This window comes from Columba livia, chromosome 17 (genome assembly GCF_036013475.1).
Source record: "Columba livia isolate bColLiv1 breed racing homer chromosome 17, bColLiv1.pat.W.v2, whole genome shotgun sequence".
Lineage (NCBI taxonomy): Eukaryota > Metazoa > Chordata > Aves > Columbiformes > Columbidae > Columba > Columba livia.
In genome coordinates this window covers 6,952,229-6,979,158 of record NC_088618.1, presented here as the reverse complement: position 1 = coordinate 6,979,158, position 26,930 = coordinate 6,952,229, and the positions used below count along the sequence as shown (strand labels likewise).

At 43.1% G+C, this 26,930-nt stretch overlaps 1 protein-coding gene across 6 annotated transcripts in view; it reads right to left on the bottom strand.

Moving 5' to 3' along the window:
- ZNRF3 (zinc and ring finger 3) overlaps nucleotides 1-26,930 on the bottom strand; it is a 73,051-nt gene that overhangs the window by 18,602 nt on the left and 27,519 nt on the right. For 2 of the 6 annotated variants that reach the window (XM_065033045.1, XM_065033042.1), the window contains exons 1-3: nucleotides 23,101-26,930; nucleotides 22,700-22,821; nucleotides 11,448-11,573 (exon numbers count right to left, since the gene is read on the bottom strand). The exon at nucleotides 23,101-26,930 is cut by the window's right edge. In XM_065033045.1, the coding sequence (XP_064889117.1) occupies nucleotides 11,448-11,573 (126 nt within the window). In that variant the 5' untranslated portion in view covers nucleotides 22,700-22,821; nucleotides 23,101-26,930. The remainder of the gene's footprint in view (nucleotides 1-11,447; nucleotides 11,574-22,699; nucleotides 22,822-23,100) is intronic. The other 4 variants (XM_065033041.1, XM_065033040.1, XM_065033043.1 and 1 more) reach the window with 3 other exon arrangements.

The window sequence follows — 26,930 nt, the reverse complement described above, 5'->3', positions numbered from 1 at the left end:
ACTGCTTTTAGCAAACTATCCCAACTCTATTCCATCAGGTGCCAGCATGTACTTTTAGCTGGTCCTCCAAAATGAACAAGACAGGAAGGAGAAGAGTAAGGATACAATACGCAGAAGACAGTCCTACGGATCTCAAACACAAAACACTGCTTTCAGTCAGAATTGAGGGAAACAGTACAGCTCCAATAGGTATAGCCAAGGCTTTTTCTTCTTCCCTTTCCTTCTCCTTCCCCCCATCTCATGCTTTTTGAGGCAGAAAATATAACTGGGTTGTTCTAACTGTGCAGAGTTAATTGAACAGAGTAGTTAAGAAAATTGGTTTAGACACCCTTATTTTGCTGAGAACTGAGCCAGCCTGACCAAACTTGCATTCCCTCTGTCACTTTTTGTGGTTTTCCCCCTTTAATTTCTCTATGACTAAAAATCATGGAACTTGAGGCGTATTTTCTGTTTAACCCAGCCCATCCCAATATTCCATGTTAGAACTCTCCACATTGTGGAGTTAGTGGTCATCAATCTGCCAAAGAGTGGGATTATGCAAGCCGTGTGAAGTTGAATCTCCTTTTTTTTACTTTTATGGCCAATTCTTTCATCAGCTCTCTTTGGTCCTCTGAAATAAGCGGTCAGTCTCTCACAAAGCATATTGGTAACTTGTACGCAACTCTCAGTAACAAGCAAATTCCACACTTTGTGACTCCAAGGAACATGATTTCCGTGAAAAGGTCCAGTGTCTTGCTTTACTGCTCTGGAAAGGCAGGTCGAGGCTTTCAACAATCTTGACTGCTAGGGAACACAGCTGAAGGCACCCATCTGCAATGTTTCACCGAAATAACTGATGAATATAGCAATTCAGTGGTCAGAGTCTTCTCTTGAGCAGACTCAAAGTAGCAAAATCTATTCCAATCACTTTTAGCGCTCATAAACCGATTTACACCTGTTTTCTCCTTATCAAGTGAGTCCACAAAGATGTAGACAATATTAGCAGAGTTATGATACAGAAAATGCAGGACCAGGTCCTAGAATATCAGCTTTTCTAGTTGCCTTCTGCCAACTTGCCCTCATTTCATTTTGTTCTACCAGCAGAGGACAACCTTGGTGCTGAGTTAAGCACCTGGAACCTACGTTATCTGGGTTTAACCTCAGCAGAGACTTGAGTTTTAGAGGTTCCAGTTAAGTACAAACCCGGACAAACCCAGTAAATTCAATAGAGGAGAAAGATCACTGGTTCTCACATAGAATTAGTGATGAATCTGCAGGTCTGGACAAGCAGATGTTGCCATGGCCAGTTTTCCCTCCAGTTAGCTGAACAGTGTTCTGACCCTGATGTCTCAAAGCCCTTAACTTCTGCAGAACAGAGATACACCTTAAAGAGCCCTATTAAACCCCAACAAACAGCGCAGCAAAATTTGCCAGCAGGTTTAAGAACAGCACTATATTGGCTGCTAAAAGATCAACTAGAGTGGGTATTACTATTCAGATTGTTTTGAAAATACGTCTTGTACACTGTTTCCTAAAATAAGCAAGGATGTGTGTTTCCTATTCACATTTGACTATGCAGAATATATTCAGTTAGCAGCAGCTACTGTTGGGGAAAATAAAATTACATGTCATTAGCAGAATAAACCCCATTTCTAGCGCAGACTCACAGTTGTACTTGCAAAAGCACAGAACACCAGCCACAGGCAAAGACACTGAAGTCAAACAGTGTGCTGCACCCCATCTTGCACAAACCCCACCGCATTATGTCAAATACACTTGGTCGTTACAGTTGTCAAACCGCAAAATCTCTTTTTCTCTCGGAGCTAGAGAGAATACAAACAACATCTGAACAACCATTCCCTCTCTCCTACGCTGCCATTGGGCTCAGTCACCAAAGCCCCTTGAGCCACTGCTGGAGCCAGCGAGCCTGAGCACAGGCGGGTTTGCAGGGCAGAGAAGGAGAAAAGGACATCATCTGCTTTGCAAACACAAGTTACAAATTAACCAACCGACGCCTCAGCCCTGTTAATGTACAATTCCCCAGTAATCCCAGAAACTAAGTTCAGCCAAGCATAAGCAGGACGCCATTTCAAACCTCTTCTGAGATAACGAGAAAGGAACTCTGATTTCTGTCTGAAAGCAGAGGCAGTGAGATCCTCCTCCTCCCTGTGTACTTCAACAATCAGCTCGGGTAATAAGTTCAGTAGTAAAAAGATGCACGGTGGGCCAGTAATGCAGTTTATCTACCAACTTTCTATGGGCTGGCTAATATAAGATGTCATGGACATTCTTTCAAGCAGTGATCCTTGGGTTTTGGATTAAATTAGTTTCACGGTCTGAAACGGTGGTGGGCCCTTGTTGTTAGTTTGTTTATTCTTTTGGGGGGTGGAGGGGGGGAACTAAAAAAGGTAGAGGATTTTTGTTATAAAGGGAAACTGGAAACTTCTCTGCACACAAGCAGAGACATGGCTGTATTGCAGAGGCCTCGGGGTAAGGATTAAAGAAAAACAAAATAGAAACCCTTCCATCTCTAATTAGGGTCTTCATTTGCCAAAGCGCCATTCCACAGCGGGAGGAATTACATTCAGGCCGTTGCTTGGATAACGTCTCCCAGCAGGTTGGCTCCTCAGCGCAGGCTGCTCCGAGCCAACAATTTCTGGTTACTCGGAGGCAGGCAGCCTGCATATTGTTTTAACTGGCCTGGCTTTTGCAGCCAGTTTTGCTTAAGAACAATCTTCTATTCAGAATGCAGAGATAAAAGCTTCACTCGGTTTGAATTTGTCCCCAGTTTCTTTCTCTCTTTCTTTTTTTAAACACGGGAATTATAGGTTCTGGAGTTTGCATTATTTCTCTTGTAGACATCAATGTTTTTCCCCCTCTAGCCACTTGATTCTTTGCCAGTGAAGGCTGCTGTCTGGAGTCCAGCCATTCATCAGCCCCTACCTCATCATTAACACTGTGGTGCTGGCGGTCACAGCTCATTGCTGGCGACAGGAAATCCTAACTTGCAAGAGGTTAACCACAGCCCATAAACAGCCAGGCCGGCTCATTAGTCCCGTGCACTCCGCTGAAGGGACCCTCTGGGAGTTTCGACGCCGTTCATGGACTCAAGAGGTCTGCGCATCCTGTGCCATTCGCAAATGCTCTCCCCGCACCTCCAAAAAGCTCACTATATGGATCCTCAGGGCTAAGGTCCATCTCTTTTTCCCATCCAAACCTGACCAAGTTCTTTGAGCATTTTGAAAAATGGTGTCTGCGATGTATTCTCCTGGCTTACCAACTGAACAAAACACCAACAGGCCAACAATTGAGGCATTAATGCACTAGAATACCTACATGGTTTTGATATTTTAAATAGTTTTGGTGAGGGTTTCATATCTATATTGATCAATTCTACGTCAAAAGCTATGCAGATGCTGATAATATACACCTAAGCTGTCTAAAGAATTGATACCACAAATATGTCCAGCTCAAATCTTCAAGAAATAACCTGTCAGAACTGCAAATGGCTTGATGAGTGCTCCATACATTGACCTAAAAGCTCTCTTCATACTCATTGGGAGTTCACAGTATGATCACTTGACTCATTTGGAGTTGACTCCTTGAACCTAGAACAAACACTAAATCATCATGTCATCCAAACAGACACCTCTAGATAATATCCACCTGGACATCACGAAGACAAAATGTTTAGAGCAGAAAAACTGCTTCTGGCCAATTATCTCAAATGAGTCAGATATGAAGCACAATTTGTGTTTGATTTTTTTTTCCCCCTCCTCTTCAATCACATGAAAACCATTGTAAAACATTCCCACTTTATGTCTGCAATTCCTTAGGATCCACTATTTTCTCCCACTGCTGATGGTGTCTGCCCATCTTTTACTCTGGATATGGGAGTCCCCATGATGCGGCTCTGGTTGCATTCTCCAGTTCTCCAATTTCTTTCAAAGCCTTCTGTCTCTTAATGCACCAAAATTAGGTGTGTCACTCAACTGTGGAGTCCTAAATAATTCCATTCTCTGCCTCTATATTTCCTCCTTATTTTTCCTCACTTTCTGATCCATTTATCTGATTTTGCTTGCCAGCCTTCTTTTGTGTTCACCTCTATACTCCAACATAAACTGCACTTACTCGCCCACTCACTTTTCTGCTTCCAACTCAATTTCTGAGTTCTTCCAAGATGTTTGCCGTTGTGCATTTCTCCTGTTAAACAGGTAGATTCTACATGTAAAATAAAAATGTCTCTCAATGTAATAGTATTGTACATAGTATTATTTGTATGTGGGGCATACCTTAAAATAAATATTCGTCTTTACTCAGCCTGACTTCCAATAATTTCACAGGGAGTTCTAACTGAGCAGAGACTCCAGTAACACATGTTGTGCAACAACAGCTGCTTCTTTAGCTTAAGGGAGAAGCAGCTGTGTTCCACAGTTGGCTGGAAAGGAGTGAAGATGGTGGTGGTGACTGCTAAGGACTCAACTCTAAAAGTAGATGTTTATTTAAAGTAATCAATCCAACAATAGCAAATCTAAGGAGTGCCCAGAGGGAGACGCGTAAGAGACAGCCTTTCTCCATTAATAGCTGTCACTCTTCATAACTGTGCAGAGAACACGAGAAGGAAGTTGGTAAAGTAACACAAGAACACATTGCTGGCACTAGTTGCCGAAGGAAAGAGCCCACCAGCACCCATGAATTAAAACCTGACAGACCTGCTTCTTCTGAACTAACCTGATGCAGCCCGTGTTTGTCCATTTCTTTAATACTCCTCTGTCTTTGATCCAGCTCCTTTCTTTTGTTTTACATCTTTTGCTGTATGATCCACACACAACACAAACCTTCCTCTGTCTCCAGAATTTAACTGGGTTGCTTGTCAGTTCCCTCACCCGTGGGCAGCCTCCCCCTTCTCCCCTCAAAGGGGCTGCTGAAATGAGGGTGCAAAGTAGTCACACAATGAGAGGATTTAAAGATGGAAAGACATGAGAAAGGTACATATGAACTCAAAACTTCAACTATAGCGACGAGACTGCTGCTTCATTCCATGTCCCCATGTTCTCTGCAGCCAACAGGCTTGTTAGAGTATCGTCTGTGAGGGATGGACGAAGAGGCAAGGCGATGGGAGGCAGAAATACATTGAGCTTTTGGCATAAGCATTTTGGCTCTATGTGATTTTGTTGTTGTTGTTGTTCAAAAATACACACTTGTCCCTATCAGGAAGATTATGAGGATTGATTATTTCTGTCCATCACTATCAAAATCCCTCATCTTCCTGAAAAACCATATATTATCCCCTCTTCTGACCTCATCTATGCAATTTTGTTGGAACTCCAGAAGTCACTATGTCTATATGCTGTAGAGGACTGACCACACCGCTCGCACCGGGGAAGCGAGAAACAGGAATTTCACAAGACAAATGACACCAAAAATATTTGCACAAGTAACAGTGTCACCTCAAATATATTTTTTTAAAGATGCTTCAGGTATCCTGAACGTTATAAATGATAATGAAGTGGGGAATAACAAAACCCAATCAGTATAATATTACAGCACTTATTCTTTGGTGCTTCGGGAAAACTGTAATGCTGTTTCTCAATATATTCTTTAGAACAAATACAGTAAGAAAAACACATCCATGGCAGGGATTACAATTATATATACTACCTATTTTAACAGTCAACTCTAATTTTAGGCAGTGCTAAGACAACACGTCATGGAAATGCAGAATTCAAATGCCAAGTTAATGGAGACTCTTAGGGAACATGACTGATTCAGAAGCTCAGTCTCCAACACTAGCCAGGGTGCTGCTTCCCCAGCTTGAAATGCATACTCTTTTTTCATTACAGAGTGATGGGATTGATCAAAACTGCAGTTTGTGTTTTGACCAGAGTTTTGGCACATTTGCCATGTGTAATGTAGATCTATCAACTAGTCCAAAGGAGTCGGGGCTCTTCAAGAAACTTCTGCTTCAAAACAACTTCCTTCCTAACACAAGAGTTCAAAACAACCGATATTAAGTTTCTACTGCTGAACAACTTTTCTCAGTCTATAGTCTAATATGGACCTATAACTGTATGCTGAGTTAGGCTATTAATATAAAGGTGTTAGTTGGTTTTGTTTAATTTGTCTTTCTTTTTTTATTACTTTCAGTAACTCTGAAAGAAAAGGATTAAAATTGACTCCCCACAGGCCCTCTGGCTCCTCAAGTCTTACAACAGATTACTCTCTATTCAGCAACTGAACTACCAACACAGCCCCATGATTTCTCATTTGATTACCTTATGAGGATCTTTACATTTGAACTAAATTGACAGACAAAAAGTCAGGAATCACAGTTGGCCTGTTTAATGCAGATTCCAGTTACGATTATTTTGGCCCCAACCTAAGTAGTATTATCGTAACGATGACATGGCAAAACAAAACATTCTCCCAGTTAGTATTTCTGTAAATAAACTCCTAAAAGACAGAAAATAAGTGAATTAATACTGGGAGAATTGTTAGGAGTTTCCTCATATTACAGATTCCTTTGATGTGAAGAAAACAGGAAGCTGTAGTAGCCGGGACATCCTCTCTTTGTTGGGTTCTACTCAGAGGCACATCCTCAAATACACACAGCCTATTAATACAGAAAAGTCCCTTCAGCAATCCCTGGAAGAGAAACAAGAACAAAACCCTTCCCTCCGGACTTTCCAGACTGCAGAAAGGAAAGAAGTGCGACTTTTAAGCAAGTCTTCAGCATGTTCTCACTATCTATCCTGCTGAAGCATTGCTGGGTTGTATTTCACTGTCTTGACAGATGTCATTTGCTTCAGAAGCGAGCGTGGCAGGGGAAGAACGGGGCTCTGCAGGTCGGAATGCGCAGGACACGCAGGTGCTGCCACCTCGATGCCACGGGGGCCGTGGAGCCAAGTTCCACGCGGGAGCACGTGCGCAGGAGCAAAGGAGAAGGAGCCTCATTGTGCGGCACACAGGGGAGGCAGGAATTCCAGGAGGGGAAAGGTTCCCTTTGAAGCACATGGCATGAAGAGCTTCCCAGTGACCATGGCAACAGCTCAGTGGGTTCCCAGCCTGAGAACCGAGTTACTACAGCCCTGCCTCACACACAAAAAAAGTCTGAAAGAAGGAAAGAGGGAGGGGGAGGTGGGGTCGGGGGCGCGGGGGAGAGAAGTTGGGGCAGAATTAGCCTGGCAGAAACTGAGCGGCTCCCTGGTAGGCAAATCCAGCCAATAATGCTGGTCGGGTTCACGGGGTTTCCTTTTCATTTCCAAAGCTTTCTTCTTCCTCTGTCATTCCCCTTCTAGCCCTATTCAGGAGCTCATGAGATCAGTAAAATCCAGGCCTTTGCTTTGCCTGCACGCAGCATTGCCTCAAACAGGGCTGCACTGTGATCAAAGGCGATGGTAAATCACAGCTGCCACACACACCCCTTCCCAATCAGGGTCCAGTTTTCACGGCCACTCTAACGGGAGATACATTTTTTTAAACTCTTTCATTTCCACTACACCATATAAATCTGACTAAGAAGGATGAGCAATTAAAATAAATCTATATGGAAATGGACACATTAAATTCTGTACAGCTACCGATCCCATTTAGCACACGGATAAACAAGTGGAGTGAAGCTTCTGAAAACAAAGACCAGGGTTTTAATAAAAACAAAACAAAAAAACCCAAATCAAAAAAGACCACAACAACTAAAACCAACAATAAGAATAAAACCATACATCTTTGTACTCAATTTGTGTCATGGAATTCAGCTCTACAAACAGCTTTTAAGCAGTCTCTACATTCTACTTCACGATATTCTAAACTTTCCGCAATATCACCTCTATTTTCATTCTTTTCCTTTACTAAAGTAAAAAAATCATAATTTATTCCTTCATATATGCCTGCATTCCACCACACAGACACAAGCAATATTGGTTTTGTTTCTACTACTGTATTACTCAACACTAGTTTTAGCAAAATGAGTTTAAATAGGCCACCTCAAAACAGGACTTACAAATTCTTTAGTGGTTTGAGACTGAGCTTCTAAACACGTTCATTTATGATAGACTTAAGCTGACAAGGTTATCTATTCCTTATGTACAGGAGAAAGATGGACAAAGTCATTCTCAGCTGAGCCAGGGTAACGCTCCATGTGCATCATCTTAGATCACAGCAAAGATGAGAATATCCAAACTGGCTTTCTCAGTGAAAAGCATCCACATGAAACAGAATTGCCCACGTGTGCCATAGGCTGGAAAGGGAAGCACATACACAGATAACTGCCCTGGCAGCTCTTTTACGTTGCCCTGAATTGTTGAGGCAGACTTCCAATGACAGTTTTAAAAGCAAGTCCTTAACTTCTCTCACTCTCCTGGCATCAACTTTATTCCTACTATCAAATCAATAGGTTAAATTGATCCAACCACACCACTTTCCCAACATACAAGTTTGGCTTTCATTTCACAGAATGGTTTCTAATGGAATTAAGCTCTAGAAATAGATACTACAAGATCCCAATGGCAATTCCTACGTTAGGAAATAAATGGCAATGGAAAAGGGGAGACACATGTTCTTCCAGCAGGAGGTATAATTGATCACACAATCAGACTTCGCTATACAAAGCAGAATTCCTGCGGTCTAGAATTCCAAATGCCCTGTGTACTCCATTTTATGCACTCTGCTACACCTTCTAAGGAGGTAAGAATATTCACATTCTGTGAAGTCTTACTGCTGCCCACCTGAGTCATTCACATGCATGTGTGTAACGAGGGGCTGCTTTGCCATTTATCTCACTCGCATAATATCTGCAACACCAGCAGAGCTGAAATGCAACACTTCTATCCAAGAGGCAAGTATGTTTCTGACATGTTGCATCTTGTAACATCCACATTACCTCTGCAACACATCTTGCACTTTAACAGGCCTACTTTACAGAATTTTGGGAAAGCAAGAGCTTATCACAATTCTACCGAAAGGCAAACACAATATTTGTCTAGAAGATCAAATACTGCAGGACAAGCCACCCTGGGGGCAGGATAAATCAAATTAAATTAGGAACAAACAGTAGGCTTGCATTACTTGATTTCGTCCTCCTTTTCTAAATGAGAGAAGTTCCATTTCCCTTCCCTGTTAAAGGACACCTCCCCTCATTTTATTTTCTTTTCTCTTTTCCTTTTCCCCCTCCTTTCCTTGCCTTTCCTTTATCTTTTTCATTCCATTTCTCCTCTCCTCTACCCTCCCTTTCCCTTTCATGTTTTAAGTGAAACAGCTGCCAAATCCTAAAAACAACCAGAAGAGACATGTACACATGCAGCAGACTTGATACTTACCCAAGCAAAACAGGTCACAGGCCAAACTGAATACTCATGTAGCCACATTTGCACCAAACTGCATGGAAACTGAACTTTTCAGAGATGGAGACAACTGCAATGCGATTTGTTCCCACTGGGAAGACAACCTGGTTGACTTAACTGCCAGGCCTGCTAGAAGCTGATGGCTGATGCTCCTGCTGCTATCTGCACTCAGCAATATTTCAAGAATTCTGAGAAGTACTTCTAAATCAGGATGTAACTTCAGCATAGGGAGGACTGAGCAGAAGGGTTGCAGAGAAAAGATGATGAGAAACTACAGCAGGAAGCACGAAACAGGGAGCAAATATTTCAGGAAGAGAAGGAAAAATGGCAACATGAAAATACAGAATGAGGTGCTGCATTACAGCTACTGAGAAGCAGCTATTGCCTAGAACCTTGACCAGTCCCTTCTCACCTGCTAAAATTACTGCACACCGGGAAGTTTGTGCCCAGGCTCTCTGGACACACACCATGCAGGATGCAGGAGTCGTATCACCATCAGTATGCATCAAAATAGACGCTACAGAGCTCCTGAAGCAAAGCCAGGCCCTGCCCGTCAGCAGGCCAGGCTTTGGGAAGCTCGGATCAGCAGGTACTGCGGTGTTCTCACACCAGAGATCAGTGTGGTTTCAGGGACACGGGATGGGTACATGATGGGATCTGGGTACACAGCAGTGGGTCAGGCAAGCAATGTCACCGAGTCAGAAAATACAACATTGTTTGTGCAGGGTATCTATGGTTTCCACTTTTTCATCCATTTCACCTACTTCCTCACATGCTTTTCAAGAGCCTGACAGATGGGACTAAACAGATTCCTTCTTTAAATGGCCTTCCCCAAGACTCAGCTTACTCCTAAAGTTTGCTTATGGATTACTATGTATCTTTCAGTACCCAATCTCTAATTCCGATCCTCACAAGACCTTATCCTCAGATTTTATCCTCCTAAGAGCGAAGAAGCATCAGGTGGAACTTCTGTGAAACAAAAACAGTGCTCCAAGCAAGCTGTATTATGCTGAAATTCAACAGAAAGGGCAGTCACTTCTCAGGGATATGTTTCTCACCATGTCCCACAAGCTAAACCTGCAGCAAATTTTAGGCAAACAGATGGTTTCACATTTCCTATGAAAGGCGGGGTTTTTAGAAGTTTTGTTTCTAAATATACAGACACAAGGTTTACCTACAAAACATTAACCTAGGATTTAATTTCTGCCTCATATGCTACATTTGCACCGCTAACCCGAAGTCACCAACACTATCCTTCCACAGTCTCAGCAGCTTGACCCAGCTGAAGAACAGGACAAACTCCAGAGATTCTATGCACTTCCAACTACTCAGTTACTGGTAGAACTCACGGCCTATGCTCTTCCACACTCCTCCAACTACTCGAGATGTCAAATGTCAACATATAATAACCTCGATCCTCAAAGCCTCGATAACATACAATAACCTCGATCCTCAAGCCGAGAACAAGAAAAGGGCAGCTTTCTCCTTTCGTTTTTAACATATCTGGCAGCAGTAATCTGACTTCACCCGTAAAACAAGGGGAGATGTTTTGTAAGGAGTTTCGATTCCAGAAGCTGTATTCCACAGGGAGATTCCAGCAAGATGAAAACTGTTGTTTCTTTAACCAATACAGTAAGAACAGACTCACTTGTTATTAGATATATTTATCCTGCAATTAAAGCTAAGAAATCTCTTCTAGGGTTGAAGATGAATCATCCCCGCCCGCAAAGGAAATTAGTCTATGCCTTCTGAGAAAATTGCACCTAAGGAAAATCAATAAAACGCTTTCATTTTGACTGATTTGATAAGAAGCTTCCTTTGATCCAGTTAGTATCAACTAGCAGTTCACTCTTTTCTACTCCAATACTACTGCTGCAGGAGTCTTTGTTAGGTTCCTACAGAGCTCAAAAAGAGAATGTGCGCACTCAGCTCCTCCTCACCATCTCTATCAATTGAGTTATGACACTGTCTTTCCCTGAAGCACCTAGTGTGAAAACAGGCAAAATGGGAATATTTTGTGGAGTCAAGGGAGTTTTCTCTTGTTTCATTTGTTGCTGATTTTTCTCAGAAATGAACTAACTGTTCCAAGAAACAGTTACATGCAGCATTCACACCAAACTGCCCCCTTACCTTTCCCAAGACAGTCAGGCACGGCTTGGGCTCCAACTCTGGCTGTTCCAGTTTCACCACCCCTACCCAGCCATACTCATACAGGTCTTCCTCATCGTTGCTATTACACAGTCCAAGTGGGTGCATCTGGAAAAGAATCAGAAAGAAACCTTTAATCAATCGGTGGAGCTCAAAAAACATACAGATTGCTTTTGAATGCCTTCATTGTGACAAATACACTTTTACTTATTAAGGTACATCAGAAATACTGAAACATAAAGCTGCATATATGAAGAATTTATTATGTTTCTGAAACGCTATGAGTACAAAATCTTGGAACGTTATGTGAGCTCACTGTCTTTGCTTATGAAAAATCATTTAAGGCTCACAATTAGATCTGATTGTAAGTCCTTTTCTCAGATATAAAATAAATACAAAGTTCCACTTTGCATTGCAAACCACCTTTCCTTGCAAACTGACAGAAATAATACAAACTGTTAGGTGAAGTCACTCATAAAAGCTTTGCATGTCATAAGATCCAGAACCAATATCTGAGAGGCATTACCACATTTTTTTGGAGTATTTGCACAATATTAACTGTCTGCCATCCTTTGGAGCATGCCTATCATGTAGTTCAAAGTAAGGTATAAGAAACCTCCTAACTATTATGGAACATCTCTAATTTTTTCTGAATCTAAATGAGGGAGAAGTATCATGAACTGAGAAAATTTCAGTCTTTTATTAATAGGTCTTTGTGCTTCTTACCCAAGGCAATTATAAGCATTTGCTTTAATTTCAGATATTCAATCTCTTCCTCCTTCTTCCAACGCTATGTGGTTACTCTGATTTTATTATGGCAAGGAGCTTCCTGTGCATAGATTTTTTATAAACACTGTCTTTTCCAAGCTGGCTGTTCTTCACTAGGATAACATCTTCGTGTATCATCTAGGGTGTGAAACATTCAAGTTCTTCCCCTGGTTACTATGTTCTCCTTGTTCTCTTTTTCCCTCAACTCAAATCTCAAGATTTTCACGGACACTTGCCTAAGACTTGCTTTAACATAGATACAGAACCGGTTATTTGCAAAAGAATACTTTATCCAGCTTCATGCCTGCCCTTAAATCTCACCTTTACCAAACTACCTGAAGAAAACCACAAACTGGTAGGAACACTAGGACAATTCTGTTTTCTGGTAGCTGATTGTAACAGGAGATTATACTGCTCCATAATTTACATATATATCTCTCACTAATCCATGCAAAGTAGCACCATGCAATGGTCATTAATCCTGCCACCTGTTCTGCATCACCGCTTGTCATTTTGTCCTTTTTGCCCATGTCTTGTACCTGGACTTTCATTTTGCAAGTGATGCAACGCAAAGAGAGCTATTTATATCATCTTCTGGGGCCCCAACCTTCTGAATAACCCAAGTGACTACTGTGAAATATGGGAAACATGATGGTGATCTGAAACAATACGGAGGTTTATTCAGATTTATCACCAACCCATATTTTGAAAAAAAACCAAAACCAGGCGACCACAATACTGGGCAGACAGAGCAGAATCCTCTGCCCAACTCTTGATTCATTTTTCCTCTCTTTTTTTGTTATGATTTACTATTAGATACTACTGAGCTGTCTACAGTCTCACATGGACGAGCAGCTCAGCTTACTCCGTTCAAAGGTGTGGGACAGGTACTATCACCGGAAGTTAAACCATTCCTTAAACTCAGCATCTGATGGATAAACTATTCAGCACAGACATAAAATCAGGAAAGGGAGTCAGGCAGAGTGCTCTCTCCAAAATTGCCAGGGCATATATTCCAACATAATTAACCCCAAAAGGAATCCATGGGATCCTTTAAGTGAACACAAAGCTTATATTAAATATCTAAAGAAACAGAGAACCATTCCCTTGATGTAATTCCCTTGACGTATGCTGTATCAGTTGAGCTTTGAAACCATAACCCATATATATGAAGTTTCTCATTCAAAATCCTTGAAATGTGCTGGGGCACTTTCCACATGCCTGAAAGGGCAAAACTGAAACCGCGACTCAGGTGCTTTCATCCAAGGTTTAAAAAGTCTGTATACATTGCTGAGGGTTTAAAATAACTTCAAAAAGAGCCACACTAACTTTAAGTGGCTTAGTGTTACAGAGCAGACAACAGTAAACCGACAGAGAAGGAACATTGTACTCTGTAACTTGATTACCTCAAAAAGTCCTGATGAATACAAGAAAACTTCAACCTTTTTGTCTTTTTTTTTTCCTGTCTGCAAGGATAATAGTGTCAAAACACACCATATGAACAGCTCAGGATCTTTCTATACACTGTCACAAGATGAAAAGTCTTAGTCCTTTTCTCCCCAACCATACAAAAAATACTGTCTATACCCACTTTAGTCCAGAAAACATCTTGGAAAAAGGCCAAGAAGAACAGAAAATGCTTTCAGCAGCCACTTTCCTCCAGAACAGTGTTATTCCGTAACACCTTCCAGGCGTGAATAGTTCTTTAGATCACAGCACCAAGCACATCCTGCAGTTATGTCCCTGGAAATCAGGATAAGCCAGTGCATAGAAGACTGAAGCGGGAAGAAGATTGAAGTTTATTAAACCATCAGACAATGGCAGAAAGACATTGCAGATAAGAAACCTCAAACCCCAATGCAAAAAATCAATGCAAGCGGTAAGCAAAACTAACCGGGTGCTGCAGGCTCTGTGCTGGCAAATGTGGAGAACATACTAGGTACATCTGCAGGCTAGAAACTCCCGGGAATTTTGTTGCATCACACTGGAATCTCACCAGAGTAATTAACAAAACAAATTATATTATGGCAGCAGTACTCCCTCAAAGTCTATACGTTTCAAGAAGGGACAATTGACAAAAACATGGCACTATTCAATTAAAAACACGTGCATTGTAAAGCCGAACTGTTCCTAGACTATTTGTTCCAGTGAATCTGAAGCTCTGAAGATGAAGTTCAACAAGGCCGAGTACAAGGTCCTGCATGGGGGTCGGGGCAACCCCTGGTATCCATGCAGGTTTCACATCCCAGCCAACAGTATTTCACATACACTTCACATGGGGGCTCCAGTGGCTGGCAGGAAAGCCAGCTCCAGTTGTTCATTCACAGGCGTTTTTTGTTTGGTTTGGTTTGTGTTTTTGTTGTTGATGGTGTTTGGTCTGTTTTCCCAATCCACACTACAATTAAGGATGCCAAAGGCCCTAAACAAAACAAACAGAGTACATTCACATCATGCGAAGATCACAAGTGAGCTTCAACCGTCAAGCCACTAAATCCATATGGCATATCATGCCACCAAATATTTATTGGTTTGGGTGTAGAAGCAGGACAGTCATGTCCACACACACCAGGATGATCCCATTACATTGCTTCATGGCCCAGGCTAGCTTGGATAAATCCAGGCTGGCATTTCTGTGTCTTACATAGTTCCAGTAGTTTGTAAAGAGACAGAGCATGTCAACACTGTGAACAGATTCCCTTATTTCAGTACCACTGAAAACAAAGCCACACAACCCTAACAGATCCCAACTCTTCCCCTTTCCTGCCAAGTTATCAGTTCTAATAAATACAAGCCAGGTGTGGGTAACGAGATCTGGACAGTCTTAAAAACTTCAATAACATGCCTTTAAGGCTCAGCATTACCTTCCCAAACTTTCTTCTGGTTGAATTCATTATAAATTCAATTCCTTACACCCCACAAGTCACAAAACATCATTTGTTCTCCTCCACCCTTTGAGCGAAAAGCAGCGAGGAGCTTGTCCACGAGACACGCGCCTTCGCCCAGCAGCTGTGGATTTAGCGGCACGACCTCTGCTGCCCTCTGGAAAGGCCTCCTGGTTCCGAAACACAGCAAGGCACACACGGAGTTTAGAACGTGTGCTCGGTCACAGCAACATGAGATCTGTAACAGTCAAATTAAACAAGAACCTCTTCACTAAAACCACCTATTTATCCTTCCCATTCTTTTCTTAGGTGAATTTTAGGCTTCCTCCCAAACACGCTGCCAAAGTCTCCCTCTGTGCTTAATCCCCTATAATTAATCAGGTGTTTTATCTCCTGACAAACAGTAAAAGAAGAGATGTAAGGCACAGATATTTTTGATTCATTTTGGGGTTTTGAGGTTGACAAAACATGTCTCTGATTTAGTAAGTCTCCTAGATACCTTTTGCACATTCTCATTGTTCCACTGAGCGTTGTCATCCAGCATTAATAAGACCCCTCCAGAAAGAAAAGTCTCAGGCTGTAGCTTCCCTGTATCAGCAGATAAGCAATCCAAAGCCACACAAATAGAAAAAAATTAATTAAAATTAATACCAAGAACTAACGAGTAGTTAAAAAAAAAAAGTTAGGAGTTGTTATTGCCTTCCAGCTCAAGTACGAAACTTCATTAAGACAGTGTATTTTCACTTTCAGACTTTTTTTTCCTTTTTGATTAAGAATGTCTTGCCACAACCGAATCACCGCAAAATGTAACATTATAGGACCTGGGCATTCCAGCGGTGCGCTTTTCTTGGCTATCGGTTGTGACCATGCGGTTCAACCCAGCGGTTACCATTGAACCCACAAGTGGCTTCCACTGAGCTTTCTCTATAGCGAGAGTATCGAGCATTCCTGAAATCCTCTCCCAGTACACTTTACTCCAGGAAGCATGCCAAAAGGAATGGCGAAAAATCCAGTCTATGCTGTAATTAAACACAAATGCAGAGATATGCAGTTGAACACATCCACCATGCAGAAAAGGCCAGTAAAATTCTACCATGCGGACAGGCCAACACTGTCCAGTCTGCCAGATCCTGTGAGAAGGAGCAGGAAACTCTGAAGAGCAGCCAGAGCAGGTTTCGCTAACTCGGGAACCAGACTTTAGCACTGATCTGTTAATAGTTCAGCGCACCCATCACCTGAAGCAAGCAGCAGCATCCTTCCCTTACTCCTTTGACACAGGGATACCCAACCTGTGACTCACAGTGTATTTGAAGTGCTTGTGAGCAGCTCACCTGTGCCACGGACCAAAGTCAAATCCATCCCTCAGGAGAGGAAGAAAAGTACCAGCTGAAAGACAGAGCAGCGTGCTCTCAGACACCCTCTTGCTAGGGCTGCCTCAAGTCAGAGAGATGCTGCAGATACCCACAGTACACGCACAGCAACAGATACGTACAAAACGCCAAATTCAGCACACATGCATCAGATTACTGCACAGGCGGAGATCCAGCGAGCTGCCCACGCCGTGCAGCTGAGCGACCTGCTGCAGCAAAGCAGCTGGACACTCATCATTGCAAACACTTTGCAAGGGAAGCTCTCAGCCCATTCAAACAGAAAGCTGGCCTCTCCGTCCTTCAAAGGGTCTCAAATGCAAAACTCCATGAAAAGATGTGCATCCCCAAGATAATTTGAGGGTACTTTTCTTGTCTCAAGAATTTAAGTGCTTTGATTACACTGAATTCTCCTACCACAGTACTGACAGAGTAGAGGGGAACAAAGTCACGGTTACAGTTGTGGTTTCTTCCTCTTTAAATGGGTGGAAAGATGCTGGCAAATGATGCAGGCACCATGCCACTAAAGATGGGGGAAACTGGAGGGAAAATTAGGAGTAAAATGCTACCTTTGTAGATTACTTTGGCAGAAGAAGGCTGCCAGTAGCTATATGATAAAACAAAGAGTTCTGGCCCTATACAGAACAAGACAGGCCCCAAAAATGCAGTAATGGCCAGAACTTTAGACATAACCATACCTGGCCGGGAAAAACAGGATTATCTCACATCTCATGAACAACTACATTTGTTCCATAGCACTCAAGTGGGGACTTAAAACTGGAAGTATCAGCTGAGTGACTTACAATCTCCTTGGCTTAAGTTAAAGGCCTCATACAGAGTTACAACTTTGCAAGTTTTCCAGCAGAAAATGGAGTAGGTAGTATGAAGAGAACCTGACAAACACTGTAAAACACAGCGAGGTCTATTTGTTCAACCCCAGCGAGTGTTTGGGACCCAGAAAGAACGAATGTAGCTATTCAACAGCCAATAAACCCCCAGTTGATTGAAAGTGTTCATGTAAGGAACCCTAAAAGAAACTGCCATTTGCATTCCCTTGCCAAAAGCATACATGATGCACACCTAGAAAAGGAATGAGTTTGTCTGGGTTGAATATTCCAAGAGTGTTAGGAAGGAATTAAAAAGCAACATGTACGTGTGTACACACCAGGGAAGGTAGCATTTTATTGTACACAAGCATAGAACTCTGCGAAAAATCTCTCAGCTACTCGATTTGCAGATTGTATTTTAGCAAGAAAGTTCAGCAAACAGATTGACAGATCTCATGCTGACCCAAAATTTCATAGCACTGTAAGCCTCCAGACTGGTAGTGACTGTTCTTTACATGCACAGACTGATTTGTGACTGATTTCCAAACTCAGTACAGTTCACTTCATCACATTTCATGTAATCTGGTCTAGACTGTGGCTTTCCAGGAAGTTCTTGATGTTACATGGAGTGTGAGACCCGACTCGCTTCTCCAGAGTCCTCTAGGACCCGGGCAAGGGAAGATATTACCCTGTGTATTTTGCAGTAAACTGCTAACAAGCACAGCTGGTTTGCTAGCATTAAGAGTGCTAAATGAATCAAGAAAGGTAGGGAATGAGAAAGACAAGGTAAAATAACACAAAATCATTTCTGAGGCATCCCTTAAGTTTTGAAGAAATGGATGCCATGCATCAAAACAACAGGAGTCACAGAACCACTACGTCTGGCTGACATCCTCTGCCTGGACTTGTGCAAAGCATTTGATACTGTCCCACACGGCATCCTTGCCTCTAAAATGGTGACACACAGATCTGATGGGTGGACCACTCGGCAGATAAAGAATTGGCTGGATGGTCACACTCCAAGAGCTGCGGTCAACGGCTCCATGTCCAGGTGGAGATCACTGATGAGTGGTGTCCCTCAGGCTTCCACGTTGGGACCAGTATCATTTAACATCTTGATCAGCGACATGCACAGTGGGATTGAGTGCATCCTCAGGAAGTTCCCAGATGAAACCAAGCTGAGTGGGGTGGCTGATGCTCTAGAGAGAAGGGATGCTATTCAGAGGGACCCTGACAGGCTAGAGAGGTGGGTCCACATGAACCCCATGAAGTTCAACAATGCCAAGTGCAAGGTCCTGCACCTGGGTAGGGGCAATCCCAAGCACAAACACAGGCTGGGCAGAGAATGGACTGAGACCAGCCATGAGGAGAAGGACTTGGGAGTGTTGGTTGATGAGAAGCTCAACATGGCCTGTCAGCGTGTGCCTGCAGCCCAGAAATCCAACTGTATCCTGGGCTGCATCAAAAGGAGCATGGCCAGCAGGTCGAGGGAGGTGATTCTCCTCCTGTGCTCTGCTCTGGTGAGACCACACCTGGAGTGCTGTGTCCAGTTCTGGGTTCCCAGCACAGGAAAGACATGGATGTGTTGGAGAGAGGCCAGAGGAGGCAAGGAAGATGATCAGAGGGCTGAAGCACCCCCTGTATGAGAACAGGCTGAAAGAGTTGGCGTTGTCCAGCCTGGAAATGAGAAGGCTCCAGGGAGACCTTACAGCAGCTTTTCAGTACTTCACAAGGGTCTACCGGAAAGATGGGGCAAGGGTTAACAGTTTTAAACTGATAAGAGGGTAGATTTAGACTAGAAGTTCTATACTGTGAAGGTGGTGAGCCAATGGAACTGGTTGTGGATGCCCTCTCTCTGGAAGTGTTCCAGGCCAGGCTGGATGGAGCTTTGAGCAACCTGGTCTGGTGGAAGGTGTCCCTGCCCTTGGCAGGGGTTGGACTGCATGAGCTTTAAGGTCCCTTCCAGCCCAAACCATTCTGTGATTCTATGCCTGGACAAGAATCAGCTGACTTAAAATAGACAAGTTATAACAGGAAATGAAGGAAGGAGAGAAATGTTCTCGCACAGGCTGAAGGAAGACTAAAAATGAAATCCAGTAAATGTCCTACTTTCAGAGGAAAACAGGTATACAGCAACTGCTAAAATGGATTAGACTACACCACCCACACTAGCAGCCCATAGAATACAAAGCACAGAGGTATAATCTGCATGGCCTACTTTTGCCCAGGTTGTGTAAGAGCAAACAAATTACATGAAGGTAGGTACTGAAAAGACACATTGATGTTTAATTTCCTTCAGAGAAGTAGCAGAGGGAACACAAACATACCCCTGCCCTTGTGCCACGAAGTCTCTTATTTCCAAGGGAATAATCTATTACTACCTTACGTCTTTGTTTACTGTTTCTATCTGGGGTGAAAGGAAAAGGCTGGCTTTGCTGGCTGTTTTCAGAACAGAAGATAATATTCGGAGATCCAATTAAAACACAATACTCTATATAAGGACAAATTACTTACATGCAGAGATCACAGATACCTTCCCACATCTTATTCTTCTAATTTGGGGTGGTATGCTGCACTGAGGCATTCCAACTTCTTCATTTTTGCTGTAAAATATGCTGTAATGTGTAACTCCTGACCCTATTCATCAATATTCAATGCCAATGTCAACCGCCATTCTTTCCTCCACACCCAGACTTTAATAAAGCCTGAGGAAACCTCAGATTGACCTGCTGACACAGGTAGATTAAAGTGATTTCATCACTGAAGAAAAAAGTGAGAAAGGAGATGGCAAAATTTGTACAAGTGTGTAAACACTGTTAGCTACAATGCTCTGTACTAAAATACCTCACCTGTTCACCTTTCACTGTCGTGAAAATTGGACATTTATCCCTACGCTTTGTTTGACCCCGATAGTACCCTACTTCTTACCCTACAGCTACTGTTTCACTATAACACTCTCATGAAGGATTTTGTCAGTATTTAGCAAAGCCTGGTTGTTTGGATTTCCAAAAGTAACCAGTGTCCCCGCAAAATGTGACCCAGCCCCAGGGCTCTAGTGCATCCCTCTCCATGTCAGACCAAAACCTTCATTAACAAGGTGATATATTTGGTGCTGCCTCTGAGAAGGTGCGTTCACTGAGGCCAGAGGGAGGGAAGGGGAACACAGAACATGCACACAGAGAAAGGGTGCCCTAAAACCAAGAACAATTTTGTCCTTAAAGGAGAGATGGGGGAAGGGAACTAATGCGAATAGATTGTTACAGGAAGAATGTAATGTCCTCATCAAGAAACTCATCAAACTTCCTTTGCCGCATATACAAATGCCAAAGAGAAACTGTGCATTTCTACCATAAATAATTTTCCATATGTAAAACAACATTTTACCCATATAGAGGTAAAAGCCAGAGAGAAAAATCAAAGTTGAGAATGCAGAAAGAAAAGTTGAGAAGGCTTTAAACGCACAACACACCGCCCCATCCCCCTCCCCTCATGCCAACCTCTCATCTATAATCCAACACAAGAGAGACAACAGGCAAACAGCAAGAGGTCATCTTCAAAGGGCTGGTTGCCAAGGGAGGCCGGTGGAAGGAGGCAGGCATGTCCCCATCAAAGTCCAGCAGCTGTGGGAGCCGCGAGGTGCAGCTCCCGCGGCTGCAGGGAAACTCAGAGATGGAGGAGAGCGCCGGAGCTACGCTCGCCAGCAGTAACACGGGCAGCTTTGCACGTCGCAGCACGGAAAGAGCAAGAGAGGAGGGTTATAATATCCTAATGCTTCTCTCCACCCGTTTTTGCACTTCAGATACTCAAACTACTGTTTAAACTCATAAAGATATATCACTGCAGCAGAAGGCGGCACCAAGGATTAGTTCAAAATTAAAACTAGCTTAGTTGACTAGACACAGAACAGACACGGAAAAGGTACAACAGATAATGCACAGCCAGCTGTAGTTTCATTGCTTCTCACAGAAAATAAAAATACATCATCACAGTTGGAGCCTGGGAGACTGTCCCACAATAAGAACTGCCTGCAAATATTACCCAACAAAGCACATATAATTTTTCCTGGAGAAAGTATGAGATAATAACACAGACTCCTAGATACCTGCAACGTTTGCATAAAAAAAAATAGAAGACAACACATGAACAACCACAGATTCTGGTTCTCAGAATTCTCATAACTTCAGGTCTTTGTATTACATGAACACATGATGATCGCACCGAAGAATTAAACTCGTAGTCCTCGAATACAGGAAAAGAAGCTGTACATGCAGCAGTGCAATCTAGCAGGTTAAGTAAAATCAGGTAGGATAATAAATAACTTTTAAAAAATACATTAAATAAATAAATAAAATAAAATTCTGACTTTTGTAGTTCCCAGAAGCCAGAGGTCACTCTGTTTTAGAAAACTGACTGTCACCGTACCCTGACAAGTGGCTTAGTTAGCCAACAGAACTTCAAAATACAGTTGTTGAATTATCAGGTAATGGTAGGATAGAAATGAATTCATCAGATTTACCTCCCACCTCACGCCTAGAACCCTCCCCAAAACGCAGAGAGGAAGCAGCTGGCACCCGTAAGGATGAACAGACACAGTCCTTTAGCAGACATTTTGGAGCGTGAATTCTCAGTTGACATCAGCAGAGAACAACAGCTGGAGTGAAAATTCAAATGGCACAGAGTTACATGGTCTGAACAGACCCTCTGGGTTGCAATACAAAGGTTGACAGGAAGGAAGGTTTTAATACTTAGAAAATTTTTGATTACCACCTTGACTTGAAGACAGTCTGGAAGCACCACCAAGGAGGCAAAAGACACATCACTGATACAGTATTAGAGCTGCATTCCTGTAGGCAATGTGAAAAAGTTTTTCAAGGATGAAATATATTTCATAGCCTAAAGATGTACCTTATTTCTTAGGTCAGCATGTGAGCTAATCTTTGAATATTTTATAAAGACTCTTTCAAAATTCTAGAAACCATACAACCTCCGGCTAACAGAAGTTCCTTCAGCCTGTGCCTCAGAAGATGCTCTCAAAAGTTTCTGAATATGACAAAAATACTGATGTCCTCCACTATGGCAAGGCACATTAAACAGCCTAAACCAGACCACTGATTTTGTGTCTTTCAAAGTGATGTGCTAAAGTTGATTAAAGAAAGCAAGCCTGTTGTCAGCAGACTTAAACTCAGTACAAGTGTCTGCATCACCACCAGAGGGTCTTAAGAGACTGAAACCAAGGCCATGTTGAAAACCCTACCTACTGGACACTTATTCAGTTTCCTATCTCTAAGAGCAGAGCACAGTGTAAGGAGTTTGCATATGCACATACAGCAGAACTGAACTCCACCTATTCCACACAATGCGATGACCAAACGTGGAGCTGTGGTGCTTACCTGGGTATCTGTCACCACGTCTTCAACACACTGAGTACCTCAGAGAAGAACTTCCTTGAGAACTGAAGCACTGTATACCAGCTTTGTATTTTTCTGTGAGCACTCCTAGCATGGCTTACTCTCTGGAAAAAGAAAAAAACATCACCATCTCTTGGAGACTGTGCTTCACAGATATGCCCTCAGCTCCGTGCCGGGAGGAACGACCTCTCAGCTCCCAGAGCAAGCAGCACGTCCCTGAAGCACAAGCCCAACAGAGGCCAGACTCTCGCATCTGCTCCTCTCACCACCCACACTACGCTGTCCAGCACCCACTCTGCTCCGCATTCTCTCTCAGTTGCTCACACTACTTTGAGCTATTTCCAAGGAATCTTATTTATTCCTCTGTCTTGATATGAAGCTACCTGCGTCGCATGCTCCGTCCACTCTTTCCTCACTCCCCTGCCACAAATCACTCCCTAGCCCTGAGCGAGGGGTGGCCGTTCCCCAGTGGCAAGCGATCCTGGGCTATCAAGTCTGCAAACTCTTTAAAATTTGCCTGAAAGAGAGAGGGTTGGGTTACTATAGATGCTGTTGGAAAGCTGCAGGGATGTGGGTTCTATGATTCTATGCTATTTGGTGTATCTGGGATTTCTTTTCCTGCTCCCTGCCCCAGCAACTGCCTCGCTGTTGGAAGTTTTGGGCTCCAGCCTGGGGAAGCCCTTGGTCTCCGCTCTCAAGGAACAAGCAACAGGACCAGAGGAAACAGCCTCAAGTTGCACCAGGGGAGGTTGAGGTTGGATCTGGGGAACAATTTCTTCCCCAAAGGGCTGCGGGGCATTGGAACAGGCTGCCCAGGGCAGTGCTGGAGTCACCAGCCCTGGAGGGTTGGACAGACGGACATGAGGTTCTCAGGACATGGGGCAGTGCCAGGGGTGGGTTATGGTTGGACTTGATGATCTCGAGGGTCTCTTCCAACCAAAGTGATTCTATGATTCAGACCTAGTCTACTGCAAATCCCTTCACGCATCTCTCATATGACAGAAGAGGAAGACAAATACTCAAACCGGCTATGGGTATTATGGTTCTTAACTACACATTTTCCTTTGTGATGCTGCTACAGAGTAAAACTATTTTGGACACCTCCCCTTACTTCTTACCTTTGCATAAATTTCTCTGAAGCTTAACCTTCAAGTTTTCTAGATTTATAAACAGGTGACTCTCAGGTCACCTATGACAACTATCATATGCTTTTATTGGATTTTATAATAAATTACAAAGTACTCTCCCTATGTTTAAATTTAGCTTACACTGCAGCAATCAAAAAATGCTCAAGAAAATAGCCGTAACAATTTTTACAATCTGAAGATAGAGAGGTCCGTCTTAGTTTCTGGAAGCTTACCTTTTGGTCAGATTTGTGTTTACTTTTTATAAGCAATCCTGGAGCAACACACAAACAGGTAAAGCTGTCACATGCCTTCTCATATCTCAGTTTCCCAACTTTGTGCTTCAAATTTTCCTCCAAGACCTACCACTTGACCTCTCTTTCAGTTTGACAACACAGTATACTTCAAGGGATTTGTTTCCAATTTATGACTTCTGCGCATCTGAAAACATTTAAGGTGTTGGGGAAATTTTAGAGGGAAAGGAGCCAACTGATTCTTAACCCACAGGTCTCCAAACAAGTACGGCTTCATGTTTGTTTCTAGACTGTCTGCTCTTCCTTCAAAATCAAGTTCTCAAGAAACGACTTTCAGATGCCTTCATGCTCTGCCCCTACTTTGCACTCACACTCACTGGGCAAAGTCCAAACATCACATCTAGTTTTACATACACTTCTTTTAGAATCATAGCATCATTTCAGTTGGAAGAGACCTTCAGGATCACCGAGTCCAACCATAACCTAAGCTAACTCTAGCCCCTGAGAACCTCATCTGAACACCTTTTAAACCCCTCCAGGGATGGTGACTCCACCACTGCCCTGGACAGCCTGTTCCAACGCCCGACAGCCCTTTCCGTGAAGAATTTTTTCTAATATCCAATCTAAACCTCCCCTGGTGCAACTTGAGGCCATTTCCTCTTGTCCTGTCACTTGCTACTTGGGAGACCAACCCCCTCCATGCTACAGCCTCCTTTCAGGCAGTTGCAGGCAGCAGTAAGTTTTCCCCTCAGTCTCCTTTTCTCCAGGATAAACAGCTCCAGCTCAACCACTGGATAATGGAAAGTGATTTAGCAATCACCTCCGTCAGCTCCCTCAGCCCCCTTGGGCACATCCCATCTGGCCCCACAGACCTGTAGGTGTCCAAGTGGTGTAGCACATCACTAACCACCTCCCCTTGGATTACTGGGGCTTCATTCTTTTGCCAGGTCCAACAACACAACAGACACCAGCACAACCTCTTCAACTTACTTAAATTGAAACAGAGGTGAAGTCAAAGCCTCTGCTGCAACTACAAGAGACGAGGCTCCAGAATAGGTTGTACGTAAAAGACCATGATCTCCTTCGTTGGAAGGTGACTTTCTCATCGTGCCTTGGCTCATCCCGCAGCAGGAACTGGATGCATTCCCTGGTCTCCCATGAGATCCCTCCCAGCCCCACGCGTCCGGGACTCCCTCGAGGCCACTCACTCCAGTTCTGAGCCCCCAGCTCTGAGGGGGACCCCAACCACCCTCCCCTGGTTGGGGAGAGAACAGCCCGTCCTGCCCGCCAGGACTCACCCCAAGGGGATGGAGGCAGCTGTGCTTCTGCTCCAGCAAAGCCGCTTCCCTGCCCGACCGTACGGAAATCGTTCCTTTCCCCCTCTGCTTAACCTCCTCCTTCACAGCACAGGGAAACGATGCCCCTGCCCAGAAGGGAACTGAGGACTTGAAAAAACAAGTAGTGGGCAGCATTATGTCATATAAATCAGGTGCAAAGAGTTGTTCCTGACAACAGTTTAATGGTTTGCGGGGTTTTGCGTGTGTTTGTTTGTTGTGGGTTTTGTTTTTTTCCCCAATAAAAGAAACTATCGGGTACACTGGGTTCCCAATTTCACATAGAGTAATGAGTAACTGCACTGTTTTCAAAGTCCTCTATTACAATAATTCAGTGAATATTGAGACCTTCTATGTTATCAGATGGGAAGAAACACTCAAATCCACTGGGGAAAAAATGCCCTTCTTAAAAACAGCCACCTGATGGCAGCCTGTGGCTTCAGTCCTATTGTTCCAAGTGGCAACTGGCAACCATTTTGAGCAAGATTAGCTCTACACTGAGTCACCACTGAAGAATGTTCTCTAGTAGGGAGAATGACTTCAAAATAAAAAGCTATTCTTAATTCTAATGTAGCCCATTGCTGGAATAGTCACTGCAAATATTTCCATCTCACACACTGAAAATCTTCCCTCTTTCAGCCTCAATTTGTTTTATTTTGCATAGCAAATAACCAACTTGGATGTAAACCGGGCTCCACAGCTCAGTCCAGTGCACTATTAAACCACTTCATCAGCATACGAGGCTGCCTGATGTACAGTCACTGCTCATAGTCTATGCTTTGACATCTTGAACCAGAACGCTACTCTGCACTCAAGAAATTATCAGTCCTTTCTTCTTTTCCATCTTTCAAAGGCATTTGTAGAAACTTAGCACTTTATGTCTGAAGGATTAATTTTATTTTAAAGTCAAGAATACTGAAAGTTTCTGACGTTCTAGAGACCCGATGCACTCCCCTTTTGTTACAAAGAGGTTCATTCCCTGATCTAAGAGCAAAATTCAACTTCACTTTGAATGCAAAACTGCAAAAGTGAACTGTTTAACAGACCTGTAAAACAACACGGCTTTTCTCAGCTTCCTCTCTGACACCATATTAATGTACATGCTTATCATATTGAAGCACCCAGAATTTTCTAAACAAAATCCTAAAATTAAAAATGTACCTAAACTCTCTTGTCCAAATAATTTTATCTGACATTGCTGTTCTACAGGTTCCTTTGTATCTAAATTATATAGGAACGCTAAGGCTAGAGTAGCAAGTGTTTCATACCTCAGGTGTGAGAGATTTAAGGTAGCCCAATTCAGCCTTAGTTTTTGATAATTGTGGTGTATTTCCGGATACACCACCAGCGTTCCCTCCTCCTTTCCCCATCTCTTTCTGCATTCCTCCTTCCTACGGCCACTAATCTATTGCCTCATCTCTCTCCCAGATTACTCCTTCACTTCTCCTCTTCCACCCCACCCCCGGTTTTTCCCATTTTTCCTTTTTTAAGCCAACTCCTG